A 17,425-nucleotide genomic window follows, 5' to 3' on the forward strand; every position below is an offset into this window, starting at 1 on the left:
ACTTAGGACCAAATCAAGGATCGCCTCTCCCCTGGTAGGTTCCATGACCATCTGCTCCATAGCACAGTCATTTAGAGTGTCTAGAAACTCAATCTCTTTCTCTCGACTAGAACACATATTGACCCAATCAATGTGTGGGTAGTTAAAATCACCTATTACGACACAGTGTTTTTGTCTAGCTGCTATCTTTAATTCATTCATCATTTTATAATCCTCCTCTATCTTTTGATCCGGTGGGCGATAACAAACTCCCAGTGTTAAGTTTCCTTTTGGCCCCCCTATTTCAACCCACAGAACTTCAAGAAGCGAATCCAATTCTCTTAGCCTCTCGATCTTTCTGGACTTTATACCCTCTCTGACATACAGAGCCACCCCACCTCCAACCCTTCCCCCCCTATCCTTCCGATATAATATATAACCGGGAATCACCGTATCCCACTGATTTTCCTCATCCCACCAAGTTTCTGAAATACCCACAATGTCTATTTTTCCCTCTGACACCAAGCACTCCAACTCCCCGATTTTACCTCGGACACTTCGAGCATTTGTATAGAAACAGCTGTAATTTCCCATACTGGTTAAGCCTGCCACCTTCCTCTTGCAATCTCGAGACCTTGTCAGGCAGTCCATGTCACTAGCCATGGTCTCAGTGGACAATTTCAATCCACCTCCCTGTAGAAAAGCAACAGGTACCCCCTCATCTCTCTGAGATGAGCCAACCCGAACCAGAGACTTTTCATCTCCTGTCGGCTTTCCCCCAATATTCAGTTTAAAAACTGCTCTGCCACCTTTTTGATTTTAAGCGCCAGCAGCCTGGTTCCTTCTCGGGACAAGTGGAGACCGTCTCGCCTGTACAGCTCCCTCTTGTTCCAAAAAGAATCCCAGTGCCTAACAAACCTGAACCCTTCCCCTCTACACCATCGTCTCATCCACGCATTGAGACTCCTGATCTGTGCCTGTCTCTCCGGCCCTGCGCGTGGAACAGGTAGCACTTCTGAGAAGGCTACCTTGGAGGTCCTGGCCTTGAGTTTCCTGCCCAGCAGCCTAAATTTCTCCTCCAGGACCTCACGACTGCATTTCCCCACATCGTTGGTGCCGACATGCACCACGACCACTGGCTCCTCCCCAGCACTATCTACCAGCCTATCTAAAACACGCGTAATGTCCGCTACCTTTGCACCAGGCAGGCAAGTCACCATACGGTCAGTACGCGGGTTCGCCACCCAGCTGTCTACCTGCCTAAGGATCGAATCACCCACTACCAAGAGCCCCCCTCCCACCCTGCCCAGGGATGGTTCCTTGGTGCAAAAGGATAACCGCTCACCAGCTGGGGAAGAGGTCCCTTCTGAGGGCACATTCCCCTTATCCTCAGCACGGTGCCCTGTTTCCCCTAGACCCTCATGCTCCCTGACAGCAGCGGGGCTGCCAGATCCAGAGTGGGACGTAGCTAACAAGTCCCCGAGAGTCTTTTCTGTGCGCCTAGCTGACTGTCTCTGCTTCTCCAGGTCAGCCACCTTGGCCTCAAGGGAGCACACACGTTCCCTGAGAACCAGGAGCTCCTTGCACCGAGCACACACCCAAGACTTCTGCCCAGTGGGCAGATAGTCATACATGTGACACTCTGTGCAAAACACTGGATAGCCCCCAACCCCCTGCTGGCATTCTGGCTTCATAATTCTTTTAAAATAAGTAAATGTAATCCCCCTTTTAAATCCCTTTGTATTTATGTGTTTTTTTCTTGTCAAAGTCAAATTACTTTATGGGGAAAACAAGGAGCCTAGGGTTTTCACTTTCTGCCTCTTCTTGGGCGTCTCACAGAGCCCCTAGTCCAAGAGTCCCTGGGCTAAGAGCCACGGGCAAAGAGCCCTTTAGCTCGCCCTTCGGCTCGTGCCAGAGGCTCGTGCCTCTGGCAAGGTGCTTCCTTAAATAGAGGCCTCCCCCAGCAGAGTGCTGGCAGCAGCTATTCAAATACTCCCAAACACAGTACCCTCTCAGCTAAAGCACCTCAGCTGAAAGTAAATAAAAAACACTCACCCGTCTAGTAGCTCTATCTCCTGCTCCTTCTCAGAACTCAGCTGGGTCAGCTCTGCTTCTGGCAAGTTGTCTCCCCCCCCCTCTAAAATGAGAGACACCTTCAGGAATCTGACAGTCATTCAAGGAGCATAGCTTGTTCCATTGCAGCATCTGTATACTTCAGCTGCTAAATTTTGACTTCTCATACAGCTCTTAAAGGTATAGGAGCATTTTTTAAAAAAATGACACTGTCCCTCAGTAGAGATGTGATCCTTTCCAATTCATGCGTCAGAATAACTTTAGGGAATTTTTCACACATGAACTTTAAATACTCCTTTGAGCTTTTCTTAGGCTATTTGTGCCACCTTCGATAGTGTTAAGACAGCCACTAAACCCACGTATGATTCTGACCATGTAGCACAAATTTTCCATGTAATTTTTGTATAAGAAAACGTCTGGTATCGGAGATCTTTCTGTTGGGAGCAACTCAGGCGGCTACCTTTGCGGAAGAACTTGTCCCGGCACTGATTGCGTCTCTAGAAAGGCGTGGGGGGGGGGATGGGGACGATAGGCTGAGAGTCAACCGCAGGCAGGAGAAAGAAGACGGCTCTATGGAAATTCCTGGTTTCCACGGCTCTCAATTAGACTAGATTAGCAGGGGGCGGTGAAGCCCCGCCCCCTGCTCGTGAGGGGGCGGAGTCTTGTAGGGCTTTATGTAGTCAGCCACCGCCTGCTGAAGTCAGAACTGCGGTAACTGAGAGCGGGCGTTTTGGCAGCAGATGACCAGGACGCCAAAACGGGAGGTGAGGACTGTTTGGTCTTTGGAGTTTCCCGGTTTGTTTCTCTCTTTCTCCCGGTGTTGCTTTGGATAACTATCAGGGTACAACTAAGCCTGATTTATGGTGTTTTGGTGGCTTTGATGGAATTCTGCGTAGGTATCGCTCAACACCTCGCAGGTGGTGGTGAAAAGTCCTTTTCATGTGGCTTCACGGTACTCCTGTGCCTTCCATCTGGCCTGGGACTAACCTGTTTCGATGCTCTTGATCCATCCTGGATCTCGCGCCCGCGGTGTGTGTGAATCGCGTCTTTTCCGTGCTCATCTGACTTTCCTTATGTGAAGTTACATAGATAAAGTTTGGTCGGGGGAAGGGAACTAGTGTGCTAAGTTTGTCCCAATTATTATAGGGGCTTCTTGTCATTTCGTGATGTTAAGATAAATTGGCTTTTCCAAGGGAAATTTCTTCGTCATCTCCACCTGTTCTCCTCCTGTTAGCCCCTCCTAAGGGCAGGGATTGTCCTGGTCGCTCCCTCCTTTTTCCTTTCGAGGCTTTCGTGTGTTCTGCTTTAGGATAAGAGGAAGGCGCGAGAATGTTCTCTTCCAAGGGGGCCCAAATCCCGATGGAACCTTGTAGGAATGTTGTCTCTGTTCCTCTCGCCGGAGTATCCATAACTGCGATGCCCATTGAGGTCGGGGAGCCTGGTCCCTACGAGCACCGTCGGAGAATGAGAGCGAGCCTTCTCGCAAAGCAGTGTTGTGGTTTGGTTAGGGTTGGACTACAAACACGGGATCGATAAACCGGCATTTATGAGCAGCGAGGGTACGGCGACGCGTGAGTGTGCACGTAACCTGCCACTTGCACCGAAACGTAACCTTTCACGGTCGTTCAAAGGGACAGGGAATCCTGTAGCGAAATGCTGCCCTTCCAGAGAGAAGCGGTGTCGAAGGGCTCGGTCCGGGAGCGGAAGAGAAATGGGGGGGGGGGACCGGCGTCTCCGGTGGTGCGCTTTTCTGGACGGTGCGTGCGTGGGGGGGTGGCGGCGATGCCGTGACGAGAAGTCCGCGGAGCCCTCCTTGCATACCCTTCCGGCGACGGACGGAAGGGGTGCTGTGGAGTCTGTGGTGATGCGGGGAAGGGGAGCTTGTCGAGGCATGCCCATGCCTTGCGGGAAAGCGGTCGCTGCTTGCTCGGCGGGAGGAGTCAGGCGGCCGTGACTCAGTGACAGTCACTCCTGGCTGATGTAAGAGAGCAGGCCCAGCCCAGGCTGTGCCACTGCCCCCTGGCTGTGCCCACTCAAGACGCGCCCCGCGGGGCACTTTCCTGTAGTGTAGAAGGAGGACGCGAGTGGCTTCCTTGAAAGAAAGAAAAAAAAGGGAGGGGAGGTCCCTGCCTCCGAGGAGCTCTCCCAGCTCCGCGGGCGGAAGACAGGAAAGGCAGAGCCCTGTCGGGGTGGGACTCGGATTTGACTGTCTGCCCAGGGGGCCCCCCCCGCCGATGTTCTGTTCTCGGTTGGGAACTCCTTGTTCCCAAGCCGTGTTTTATTTTTGTGCACTGTCTGTTTAGAGAATCCGCCCAATTAGGGGGCGCGTTTGAGACGCCGCATTTAGGATTCCTGGGAAGCTGGCGGACGGAGGCGCTTCTACCTTCGTCTCCTGGGCTCGGGCCTCTCCCCCCCCTCCCCCCTTTAAGCCATCCCTTCCTCTCTTTTTTTTTCTCTCCCTCCGAGCACCTGAAACTGCTTTGTTGCATTTGGGCTGGATGAGAGGCTGGAGGGTGGGGCGGAGTCGTAGTAAACACTGTTTGTATATCTGGCGATGGCAAGCCGGCGGCTGTGTGGCAAGCGACGTTTCGCAACCTTCCAACACGGCACGTGACACGGCTGCTGCGCGGGGGGGAGGGCGGGTGACGTAAGCGCCGGGTGAGCGCTGCGGTCGTTTTCGGCGCTGCCTCCCGCTAGGCTGGGGCGGGTGCTGGCACTTGCAGGCCGGCAGTCCAGGAGCGTGCATGCAGACCGCTGATATAGTAGGGAGAAATGAACCACCTAACTCTAGTTTAAGCTACTGCCCCTACAGTACTCACCTGAATGGTGGTTGGCTGGTGGTTGGTTTTTTTAGGGAAGACCTTGCAGGGTTTTACGACAACAGAAAAGCCCTTTATGCAGTGTAGTGTTATATATGTGCAAACACCGAGCTATCCCTACCTTCAGGGTGCTCTAAAATAGGTCAAGGGTAAGGTTGGACCTGTGGCTTAGCAGTAGATCATCTACTGTGTGTGCAGGAGGTCCCAGGTTCAATCACTAGTTACAAAGATCAGAAAAATTCAGGTGGGATAGCTCTGTTGGTCTGAAACAGCAGGGCAAAGTTTGAGTCCAGTGGCACCTTTTAAGACCAACAAAGTTTCATTCAAGATCAGAAAGTCAGTGATACAAAAGACTTCTAGCTGATTGGCAGTGTCTCTCCAGGATCCTAGAGTACCCAACGCCTAGCCTTGCCTGACCAAGACCTCACTTGGTATAAGGCAGCTTCAAGGGCAGGGCAAAGTGGTAGGATGTGTTTTTTTTAACCTATGGTTGTTGGCAAATGCAGTTGGGTGGAGTTAGAGGTTGGTTATGATTGAGAATAAGGTGTTAAGTTTGAAACTGTACTGCAAGTGAAGTGTCACTTTCTCCTGCAGAAGGTTCTGTATAGGTAATCCCCTCCCCAAGGTTGTAGTGATGAATCCACCTGTAGAATTTGACGGGGGGATGGCAGCTCTGACTCTGGTATCAAATACCCGAAGTATGAAGACATTAACTATCAAATTACATAGCAGGGCATCAGTGTTATGGCAGGACAATCAAGGAAACTTCTTGTACAGGCTGGTTTCCAGCCTCTACTTTAGCTAGAGTGTGTATATGTGTGCATACACACATCCCGTTATGCATAAGATTTATAGCATCAAAACTACTTTCCAGGACTTGCTATGAAATAGGGTTAAAAACTCAAGTATGTGATAGGCTACTATGTTGCTTCCAGTTTATGGCAGCCCTATAAACTAATGACCTTGGCCCTTTCTGTACTTTCCTTTTAATCCATGTTGGCCGCAGTGTTCTCCAAGCAATTCTGCACTAAAATCGAATTCAGCCTTCTTTTCGTTCTGGTCCCTGCCCCCCCCCCCCCCCCCCTCTCTTCTTCAGTGGTCAGCCTGGTTTCAGCCTGTCTCTGCCCTGGGTTTTTTGGATGCTGTTCCGCTGGGGACTTAAATCACCTTGACTCGAACACTGAGATAATCCAGAGTGGCAGACAAATGTGGAAAGGGCCCTCCAAAACATCCTATCATTAACAGCCTTGCTTGGGTGTTGCAAGCTGAAGGCCGTGGTTTCTTTGATTCAGTCAGTCCATCTCATGTTGGTTCATCTTTTTTTATCCTGCTGCCTTCAACTTTTCCTAGCATTATTTTTTCCTAGTGACTCTCATCTTCTCCCGTATGATGTGACCAAAGTATGATAGCCTCAGTTTAGTCATTTTAGCTTCTAGGAAGAATTCAGGCATGATTTGATCTAGAACCCACTTATTTGTCTTTTGGGTGGTCTGTGGTATCAGTAAAACTCTTCTTTCAAAAAAAAACTGCTACTCTACTTTTATCAGTTTTAGGGTGGTGAACTGGAAGCATATGATAGCACACATGACCAGCTTGGCTATGGACTAGGATTCAGCATATTTTAAACTTGCTGCAGCTACCGTTTGCTGTAGTGGTCATGTGGCAAGGCCTTTGTTTCCTTCCACAGTGTAAACATTCAGATGTTACCTGACAGTAGGGTTGCCAGCTCCGGGTTGGGAAGTATTGAGGTTAACTGGTGTGGTTAGTTCAGTCACCATTAGTTAGCAAGAGTGCTTAAATAAAGCTACAGACGCAGGAGCATCACTTGAAGAAGAAGAGATTGGATTTATACCCCGTGGTTTGCAAACTCCTTTCCCTTCTCCTTCCCACAACAGACACCCTGTGAGGTAGGTGGGTTCAGAGAGCTCTTTCCAGAAGTGTCTTTGAGAGAACAGCTCTGACAGAACTATGGCTTGCCCAAGGTCATCCAGCAGCTGCAAGTGGAGGAGTGGGGAATCAAACCTGGTTCTCCCAGATTAGAGTCCGCACACTTAAACACTACACAAAACTGGCTCAGCTTACAAAGCTACACAGAACCACATTGCAAGTTTAGAAGAGAAATACTTCTCTCTTGATATGAGAAGTACACTTTGGATAGGAAAGAGCTGAGATTGATAGATTACTAATTTACTAGCTAAAGGATGGAGACAGATGGCAAGAGGCCCATCTGCCTCATGGTGCCAAGAGAGGACTGCATATCCGTCTCTTGGTGCGTGCAGGTAGAGATCATGTCTTCATCTGGAGAGAGGGAAAGGGAAGTTGATCCCTGAGAACACAATCTGCATATCAAAGAGGATAGGGGCAGAAGAGTAGATACAGGAAGAAAGGTCAGTATGCCTGTCTAGCTATCTAGTCTCTCTTGCCACTCAGTCTGGAGGTTGAGACAGAGGACATTACATCTGGAACTTCCAACAAGAAGTACTTGGAGGGTTTGAGTGTGGAGGGTAGAGTTTGGGTAGGGGAGGGGCTACAGTGGGGTGTAATGCCATAGAGTCCACCTTCCAAAGAGGCCGTTCTCTCCAGGGAAACTGATGTCTGTTGCCAGGAGATCAGTTATAATGGTGGAAGATCTCCAGCCACCACCTGGAGGTTGGCAACCTTATCTGACGAAGGGGAGTGGGAGGGTGCATTTTTAGTTTTGCTGCAGTCTTCATGCTTAGTGGATTCCAATGGATGCCCAGTGAGACTATCATCAAGACAGTAAATGTGGCTAACCTTTTTGCTTGGAATCAAAATGTGGATACTCCAGTTGCCTCCTAGCCACTTTACTCCAGTGCTTTGAAGTGGTGACTTAACAAGAAATCAAGTTGAGGCTTGTCCTTGGCATCATTACTACCTGCCAGGGCTTGTTCTGGTATGTCTGAATTTTTTTGCTATGATGTCATCTTGCATAGCTGTTTATGAAGAGAGCATGAAGGATGCTGCTATTTTAATCTCTTTGCCTCTTTCTAACCTGAACATTGGAGGAAGGCAACATTATAAGCTTGTCTTTTGGAAACGTATCGGCCGGATGTAAGTGGAGGGATTCCCAAAAAGTCTGTACAGTGCCTCCCAAACACTTTATTCAGTCATGCATACTCTGGGGAGGGCAGTTTATAAATTCAGATTATAAATTAAATAAATATGTATTTTTCACATAAGAAGTTTAAATTGGACTATGATGTGACTATGTTAGCCAGATGGGATACCTGATTTCTCAGCTGCATTTTGTTAAAAACATTCAGTCTCTTTAGAAAGACAATGGTGTAAGAGATCCTTGGGCTGGTAGTAGGAGACTGTCTTCCCCCATGTTAGCTTGTATTCATACTTGCCCATATCAATGTTCCCTCTAGGGTTTTTTTTTTGCCTACTGAGCAAAGCAATTCACATCCTGAGTAGAATATAACTGCTATAATCTTAAAATGGGTGATGCAAGACACTTTTGACTTGCACAACAACGCTGTGAGGTAGGTTAGGCTGAAAGTCTGTGACTGGTTCAAAATCACCCACTCAGCTTCTACAGCAAGAACCTGGATCTAGCAGACCCTGCTCTGAAGCACTGACTGCTATGCCTAGGGCAGCCAACCTCCAGGTGGAACCTGAAGATCACCAGGTATCACAACTGAACTCCAGACAGCAGATCTCTCCTCCCCCCCCCCCGGAGAAAATAACTGCTTTAGAAGGTGGGCTGTATGGTATTCTGTTCAGCTGAGGCCTCTCCCCTCCCCAAACCCTGGCTTCCATAGGCTCTACCGGAAAATCTCCAGGAATCTCCTTACCTGGAGCTGGCAACCCTAAGGACTGGCCCTAATGAGTTCCTCACAAAGGCCTGCGAAGGGTTTCCTTCCTTTGTCTGAACCAAGCTTGGTTGCCTACTGTGGTGAAATGGGCTCCAGTTTACAACTCAGCTGTTTGCCTCCCACCCTTGTCCCGTGGGCATATCACTCCTTAAATTCACTGCCACCACTCATGGAATTGTCACTGCCTTTTTAGAGGGACAGTGAGACCCCTCTAGCCGAATCTCCCTATTTGAAGTTAAAATGCCTAATCTTTGGGGGATCCCTGGAAAGTTGGCAACCCAAGGGTCTGGCCTTTTCTTGCTTCCCTGGGCTATCCCCTCTCTTTAGTATTGTGCAGAGTGCCCTACACACAATACTCTCTACCTCTGGAGATTGTGGGCTCAGGATAGGATCATTCCTTGGACCGGCCTCTAGCTGTACTTCAGCCTCTCTCTTGCCCAAGAAAGCAGGAAAACTGCCATTAATTCCCCAGTCCAGCCGACTGTGGAGTGGCTGAATTTCTGCCTTGGGATAGTCCCTGTTTTCCCACACTTTTTGGCCTTGGGGCAGCTGGGAACTGTAGGCCAGCAGATGAGGAAGTCCCATTCAACCCAGTGAGTGATACTTCTCCAGGCCCCTCTCTGGAACTACAGCTCAATTAAACCTTATGGGGGAACATTTTAAACAAAGAACTATAGCCATCTTACGAACACAGGTAACTGCCATTTTGTGACACCTACCAACAGCCACTGAGGGGAAAGTTAGTCCCACACAGGAGGCAAGCAGGAAAAGTGTTGTCGTCAAGAGAGAAAGCAGTTTGCCAGTAATTCTGACAGGGCACAGTGGTTGAAGGGGGAGTGGGTGGGGAAGAGGAGCAGACCCAGCACCCGGCCTACGGCACATGAGTACTCGAGTGACGGCTGACGGGCCAATGGCTGAGGGAGCACATGGAATGTTGGCTTTTTAAAAATAAAATTATTATATAGAGATATATCTGTGTAGCATGCAGTGTTATCATGCCAGGGCTACAAGTTTACTTGGAAATGTGACAAAACTGAAGGTTGTCCTATGCAGTCCTATGTTACTTAAACAGATACTTAGTACAAAGAGTCCTACACTGCCATGACATTGCTGATACAACTGTAGGTAGTTGCTTTTAACACATTTATCTCTTCCATGTTCCTCTGTCTCTCTTGAATCTGGGTGGATGATTTAGGATATGCCTTTGGGTGGTCCTAGGATCTAACTGGGGTAATATTATCCCCGTATAGTTAACTACAGCTCTTGGCAGGCATTCAGAATTTTAGGAAGCCCCTTCTCCTCCTGGCTTCTGACAGACTGTGGTGTTATGTCACCATGCCTTAAACATAAAATCTCAGCTGGGGCAAATAACAAATACATGACATCCATGAGATCAAGTGTGTGTGAGATAAGCTTCCAGAAATAAAAGGGAGTACTATAATAGCAACAAGACAAAGGAGGAACAGGTTCTTCAACAAGTGTCAATCAGGCTCATAAAAAATTGTATGCCTGAGATGGGTGTACCAAAGGCATGTCATAAATACAGCTATTCACTGTTCACATGAAGTTGCCTTGTCTAGAGTACTGTTTTAGGACACTTTTTTGCTTGGGGCATCCAGTTATGCTGTTGCACACTTGCTGGACAGTAAGACTAAGAACCAGTGCTCTAAGAGTAAAATACCACAGTATTGTCTGGAGTAAGTCAGATGCTAACATTTCAGATATTTGAGTACAATGGAACAGCCAAAGTTAAGATTTATGGGGAGGTCATATAATCTAGGGATTGGCATTTGTCTGATTAAAAACTGGTCAAGTATTTTTAAAGAAATAACTTCAGACTAAATAGGTAAAATAGGGTTGATACTTGTGCTAATATAATACTATGCTAATTATAACATACAAGTCAACTGTTACTGTGAACAATGAAATGAGCACTCCTATTGGATTGTGGCTCAACAGTGTTGGTTAAGACAAATGTGGAACTACATCAGGGTAAAACATCTGTACCATCAGTACTTCAAATAGAAATAAAGCAAAGTAACATAATAACTGCTATTAAAGTAATTGGTGCAGGTGGTCATCTGGAGAAGCTTTTAACATTTGCTTCGTTGTGGGACAGGGCGAGGGGGCAGCCGCCACTGGCCTAATCAAGAAAGGAAGCCTTGGCAGAAGTTTGCTTTTGTACAGTGAGCTCAGCTGCTGCCCAAACAGTAGTGTTCTTGGCTCCCTGAAATACTTGACAGTGCCTGACTACAGGTAAGCAGTTGGTTGTGAACTTAGAATATTTGACTGGTCAGTTGATTGGCATGTGACCCCTACTGTAATAAGTGAGTATAGCATACAGAGCTGTGCTTCCAATTTGAATATATTAGAGCCAACCTTGATAATTGGTACCAGGTGATACTACACTGGAAATGGTTTTCAAATAAGTTCGTATTTAATTCGTTTGTACCCTGCCTTTCTCCCCAGTGGGCACCCAAGGCTGCTTACGCTGTTCCCATCTCCTCCATTTTAGCTTCACAACAGTCCTGTGAGGTAGGTTAGGCTGAGAGTGTATGTAAGCTTCCATGGCATGAGTGGGAATTTGAACCTGGGTTTGCCAAATACTAGTCCAACACTCTTTAATCACTATGCCACACTGGCTCTCATGCTTTATGAAATGAAGAAATTTGACAGGACTGTATTTAGGATGGAGGTGGTAGCTGTGATTCTCTAACTGGTGAGTATACAATTCTCTTTGTTGGAATGGAGTCTGCTGTGGAAAAAGTATGCATGCACATGGTAGAGCACCTTCCATGGCTTGTGAGGTTATTTTGACAAATCTTGAAAGGTTTCAAGTGTTGCATCGTTGGTTATTCTTGGTTCCATAGTGTATTCTTTGTAGCTCCTGGACTTCTAAGTACTTGCATACTAAACATCTGTTGCTTCTCTTCCTTGTAGCTGAAGGAAATGCCTCTGTCTCAGGGTGATATCCCACGGTCATCCTGCAGCAGGAAGCTTTGCAGGAACCTGTTTGGGCCAGTGGATCATGAACAGCTCCAGAATGACTTCCAGTCCATGATGAAGGCGGAATTGAAGGAGGCCCAGCGCAAGTGGAACTTTGACTTTGAAACAGAAACCCCACTTGAAGGGGACTACAAATGGGAGAAGGTCTCCCATTTTAAAGTGTTGTCACCTCAAGAGCTGTTGAGCCACTCAAAGGAGAACAGTTGCGTTGGAGACAAGACCCTCAGCTCCCCTGTGCTTCTCCAAATACATGCGAAGACAGACAATCCTGGGCAGGGGAGTTTTGAGGCTGAGTCCTCAAGGCATTTGAAACGAAAGCAGACGAGCATAAAAGGTTTGTTTACCTGTGCATGGAGCTAAACATTATCAACAGCAGTGACTAAAACTGAAATGGAAATTTCAAAAGAATCTGAAATGCATTGTCTTCAGTTTTGGAATTTAAGCTGTTGAATTTGACATGCCAAATCTGACACGGGGTTTATTTGTCATCCCTTTACTTAAAGGGATGCTTCCAGACTAACAATATTAAAAGCCAGCATCCTTAGTAAAATAGAATTTTGTGGCATCTATTGGACATTGGTGTGTGTGTGTCTGCTGCTGTCAAGTACCATAAGTGTTACCTGGAACACTTGAAGCTGATCAAGTGCACACTGAATGTTGGCTGTCAAAGGAGAATTTCTGGGGCAAATGTATTTCAGCTTTTATCCATAGCTGGCACTTGTGTACTGAAGGAATACTTCAGCGTTTCATTCTGCCCTTGTGTGATGGCAGCAGACAAGATCAATTTTTGTGCTGATTGTGGATGATGAACAGCCCAAACAGGCACAGGGAGTATGTATGGCTGGTGGAGGGGTGTGTGTGTGTGTGGGGGGGACTCTTTGTCTGAAGAAGAGGAAATAAGGTTTTGGCAGTGAATGACCTAAAAATCATACTGCATCCAGGGCATAGTTGGGGTTTCTAGGCTTTGGCTGACTGAAAGATGCCCTGAAACCTGCTCTCTTCCATGTATCTATATTTGCCTCATTCCTCCTAGCAGCAAGTTCAGTTCAGTGTCCTTCTGTTCTTTTCCAGACTTCTACAGCTCAAAGAGAAGAACTATCCCATACAAATCAAATCCATGATGCTGCAGAGCAACCAAAATGTCTGCAGTTTCTTTGCTGAAGATGCTGTCTTCACTGTTATTAGCTGAAATGGCCTAACTGGGCACAACAACCAATGGAGTCACCAAGACAATTGTTTGAAGGAGCAGTTAATCAGAGCTGGGACCTTTGCTCTGATGACTTTTGCCACCCTATTCTATTGCATAAAACTACATAGTGGTTATAACACTTGGGAAGATTATAGAACTCTTTATTTATGAGAAGCACTGGAGACTGATGTGCAATGTAGTATTGTAAAACCTTATCTTTAAAACAGTTTTAATGTGGCTGGGAAAGAAAATGTGTTTAAGTGCTAACTGTGGTGAGTTAGCATGATGCTTGCAATGAAGGATCAGTGCAAGTTCTGGCTGTGGCTGAGACTCCTGTCTAGCACAGTAACCATTTGCCGTCTTTCATATATTTGCCTCAGGTAAAACTTTGCTTGTATTCTGTCCTCCCCTTGCATTCTGTCCTCTCCTTGCAGTTTCCCCCACATTCCGTTTAATTCCTGAAGCTCTCTGACCCCTAAAATGGTCTTTCCTATGTTTGCAGGATCTGTGCAAAGGAACAGCTGCGAAGGTCAATGCGCTGGACTCATGGGTTGAAATCGACCCCTTTCTTTAGCAGAGTGGTAGAAAAGGAGTGATTTCACCTCCTTGGCCTCCTTTTTCCAGCCCTTCCCAGTTTGTGCAGCTGTTTTCTCCATGTGCTGCTGTAAGCAGGGCCGTGAGCTTCTCAGGGAAGTAGTTGTAAAAAGAGAAGAATACAGGAAGATGAGTTGCTCATGCATGGAGTGAGAGCATACTGACTGATATCTTTACAGGATGCTTTCCTTTATCCTTCTGTGTTAACATGACAGTTGTTGTTGGTGAGGTGGGGAGAGAAGAGAAGGACTGGCTTAGTTTAGCAAGCTAATCATCCTTTCATAAGGGTGGAGGCCTTGGTGTGGTGGGCAGTCAATGTCCACTTAGCCATAGCTTTACAAATTTGAATGGGATTCCTTGCTCAGATAGTACTGGATTGCACCAAGTAATTATAGCCTTGATGCTCTACTGTGCATTTTGAACTTTTTCATAGGCAAAATGGTCAAGGACTATGAATTTTCATCTTGGTGCAAGTCTGTAGGAGTAACAGTAGTCTGGGAAAAGAAATGCAGCCCATGGTAGCCATGAGTCTCTGAAATATACCTCGCTACCTTCTCTGAGCTTCTTTTCAGGAAATATATTGGGATAGTTTCTCTAGTGTAGTCACTCTACCTGATTTTTGTACAGATCAGACCTCTAGCGCCCTTAATTCTTCTTTGGCTGTAATTGTTCTAAACGAACTTAAAACTGAATGGCCAGGGACTGAGGTTGTTGTGGCATGGCCGGGTTTCCCCTAGGGAAACTCCTGTGCTTTGGATGATAAGGATTTAGTCCTACAGGCTTTCATTAACTTCCACAGCTACCTGTGTTCTGGCCAGCTGTGTTGAAAGACCAGGGCACGTTTAATCCTATTGAGGAAATTGGCACTTGCCTCTTAATACTGGAGCCCCATTATTTTCTCAGTGTGAGAACTGGATTCAGAGGGTTTCATGCTACGCTTGAGGTGGATGATTTGGTTGCCACTGGTGTCTGATTGTCAAAACCCTCAGGAGTTTAATACTGACTTTTGAAATGAAGGTGTTAGAAATTCAGAGCCCACATCTCTAATAGCACTGTGCAAGCCACAGCTGTTATTGTGACTTGCCTGTTTGCAATAGGCTCTTATTTTTCATGTTCTCAGCATGGGGTAGTTGGGATGGTATTCCCTTCTGTCCATATCATGTGAGCTCTGCTTTATGAAGAACTTCTCCTTAGTGAAATAAGGAGGAGCTGAAACTAGGAAGCAGACTCAAACCTCTGAAGACACCCCATTGTGGTTACTGAAAGGTACATTCCACTTGCCTGCTTCTGTGTTGCAGGGGAAAATAGTGGGGGTAACAACTTACTGGCTTGTTCAGTTTTACTTTTGACAAACACTACAACTGTGTTTTGTGTAGCTTCCCCTTTTTTTATGTGTACCCTACCCAGATTCTAGGCAGAGTGCAAAATGGGGGATGGGGTAAAGCATCTGATGGATTGCAAGGGTAATTGTGGAGGGAATGATACAGGAGCAAGAACTGAAGGACTACTAGCCATGTTATGTTACAGAACATATTAAAAGACTGTGTTTTTGAGCAAGTTCTCAAAATACCTTTGCTTCACACAACTCATCTGAGCATTTAGGGACCACCTTGTAAGATTATTCAGGAGGTTGCTTTAGAAGTATCCTTTCTGTACAGAAACCTACAGGGGTTGGGGGAATGTGTGGTGTTCTGTACTACACAACAATGTGTGGTACAAGAGCCACCCTAACTGAAGCACAGACATGGGCACTTTTTAAAAATAAAGCTAGTTGATTTGCCTATGGCTACCTGACCATTTTGGTTAGAGTTGCCATGGCCTGGCTACTTTGACCATCGCACTTTTGTATTCAGGATAATGCTAGGATGCTGTCAGCGTTAATCTGTTTGTGAATATAATGCTGCTGTGTTAAATAGTTTAAAAATAAAATGGCTTCATTGTGGAGCAATATGCTCTGTGTGCACTGTTTATACAACCTCCATGTGAGTGCAAAACCCGAATGGTGTGGACATTGAGGACTCTTAGCCAGGGTATGGTTCTTAACATGTTTTAGGAAATGCAATCTGTGGTACTATTACCTGCTTTATCTTAGGTGTATGTGGAAAAGCAGGGAAAAAGACATGGATAATTAGTATGGGCCCACTTTGCATATTAAATACACAGCCTTTAGCAGCAGGGATATGTATTCTCAACAGAACAGGTATTGGAGAACCTTGGCAGTGCTACAGGAGTTGTCAAAGCCATAGTCTTCTCCAGAGTAACAACCTCTAGCAGTAAAGACTCTCCGCCCATTTGATTACCTGCTCTGATCGCATGGAATAGTCATTCTGAAGTAATTGCTCTCAGCAGAATGATTGAAAACCTTAATTGTCAGTAAATGGAAATTAAAGTGTGGCTGGGATAAGCTTTAAACACGTCTAGGGATAAGAGAAACAGTGACAGAAAAGCTGTATGAAAAAATGGGCAAAGGAAAATTGAAGGTGAGGGGACCTAGAGGCAGGGATGTCTGTGGAGCAGTGTGTAGGCAAAAGTTGAGAAATAGCCACCTGACAGAGCAGGGAATGAAGGAAAAGGGTAGATTCAGAAGGTCAGCTGTTTTGGTCTAAGGCAGTAGAACAAATTTAGAATCCAGTGGCACCTTTAAGACCAACAAAGGTTTATTCAAGGTATGCGCTTTTGTGTGCATGCACACTTTTCAAATACATTAAAATGGCAGGGAAGGTTCAAACTTATAGCCAGAGAACAAACCTTTGTTGGTCTTAAAGGTGCCACTGGATTCTAAAAAAGGAAAAGGGTGTTTGTGTAGAAATAAACCCACATTTGCATGGACATTCTATCAAATGTAGCTTCTCCTTTTGTGAGGAGAAAAGTCATTCAGCCTGGTTGGGTCTGGGAGATGGCCAAAAAGGTACATGTGATCAGGTTTTTAAAAGGGAAAAGCATGTAGGCACTTAAATCATAAAGTATGTTCTCAATGGCGGGCTGCTCTAGCTTAGAAGGCAAGATACATGAATACCGTCCAGGGTTACAACAATACAACTTGGCAAGTCCAGCTCTTCTCACCCCATGATCTAGGAATAAGGTTCAGATAGTGAGACCATGGAAATATTGATGCTGTAGAATGCATCACTGGTTCTGGTTTGCATCAAAGCAGGATTTCTAAAAATTCAATATGGCCTTAGCCTTGATAATCCAGTGATATTTCCACGTGTCTTGTAGACCCATAATCCAGCAAATTTCATGTGGGATGTGTTGAACTTGTCCCAGATTTGTGGAAAAGCTAAGTCAATGCAGTTTTGTTGGTCTGACATAATTTGCAGGAGAAAAAGCTGGGAACTCTCAGAATTTAAGAAAAATCACTTTTTGAGATCTGATCTAGTGTTCAACTTAGCACAAACCTTGCCTTTTAAAATAGGGTTTTCTCCTGCATGAGGTGTCCCAAAGCAATCTGGATATAAACAGATGAATTCTCAGAACAGTCCTAGCGAAGTCAACAGCAGAAAAATTAGTTGAGCAAGAAGGAAGGTTACAAAATTATGCCTTGTATTGGTGAAATCTGTCAGAAGCCACAACCACCTCCCTCCTGTGTAGTTTAGTAAGTTCCTCCTGGAGAATAAGGGAACTGTCTCATTTAAGAGGTGTCCTCCACTTTGAGGCAACTGAAAACCTCTCAAGAGCTGCAGAATTGTAAGTGCTTTCAACTATTTGGCTAATATTTTATTTCAGTCATTGACATAGCTCCAGATCATCTAAGCAGATTTCTTCTCTACAACTAAAGGTGTTTTAGGTAAGGTTTTTTAACTGTCTTTTGGAAGCTGGGTTTATTTATTAAGTGTGGAAATGCTGAGTGCTAGAAGCTCCTACTAACAGACCTTCAACAACTGCCTGACAAGCAGAAAAATTAGCAAGTTTTTATCACTGTATCT

General features: G+C 46.0%; 1 protein-coding gene across 1 annotated transcript; it reads left to right on the forward strand.

Moving 5' to 3' along the window:
- The first annotated feature begins 2,745 nt into the window (after positions 1-2,745).
- Positions 2,746-16,099, forward strand: CDKN1A (cyclin-dependent kinase inhibitor 1A (p21, Cip1)). Its single transcript, XM_015419458.1, has 3 exons — positions 2,746-2,816; positions 11,651-12,050; positions 12,788-16,099. Exons 1-3 carry the CDS (start codon positions 2,793-2,795, stop codon positions 12,835-12,837), a joined length of 474 nt encoding a protein of 157 aa, XP_015274944.1. The 5' UTR covers positions 2,746-2,792; the 3' UTR covers positions 12,838-16,099.
- The last annotated feature ends 1,326 nt before the right edge of the window (positions 16,100-17,425 follow it).

This window comes from Gekko japonicus, unplaced genomic scaffold (genome assembly GCF_001447785.1).
Source record: "Gekko japonicus isolate JY-2015 unplaced genomic scaffold, Gekko_japonicus_V1.1 scaffold591, whole genome shotgun sequence".
NCBI classification, from domain to species: Eukaryota; Metazoa; Chordata; class Lepidosauria; order Squamata; family Gekkonidae; genus Gekko; species Gekko japonicus.

Excerpts from the sequence above, each read along its gene's own strand:
- CDKN1A (XM_015419458.1), top strand. The coding sequence starts at position 2,793 with ATGACCAGGACGCCAAAACGGGAG. Across the intron at positions 2,817-11,650 it reads CCAGGACGCCAAAACGGGAG|CTGAAGGAAATGCCTCTGTC; the intron begins GTGAGGACTGTT and ends TCTTCCTTGTAG. Across the intron at positions 12,051-12,787 it reads AAAGCAGACGAGCATAAAAG|ACTTCTACAGCTCAAAGAGA; the intron begins GTTTGTTTACCT and ends GTTCTTTTCCAG.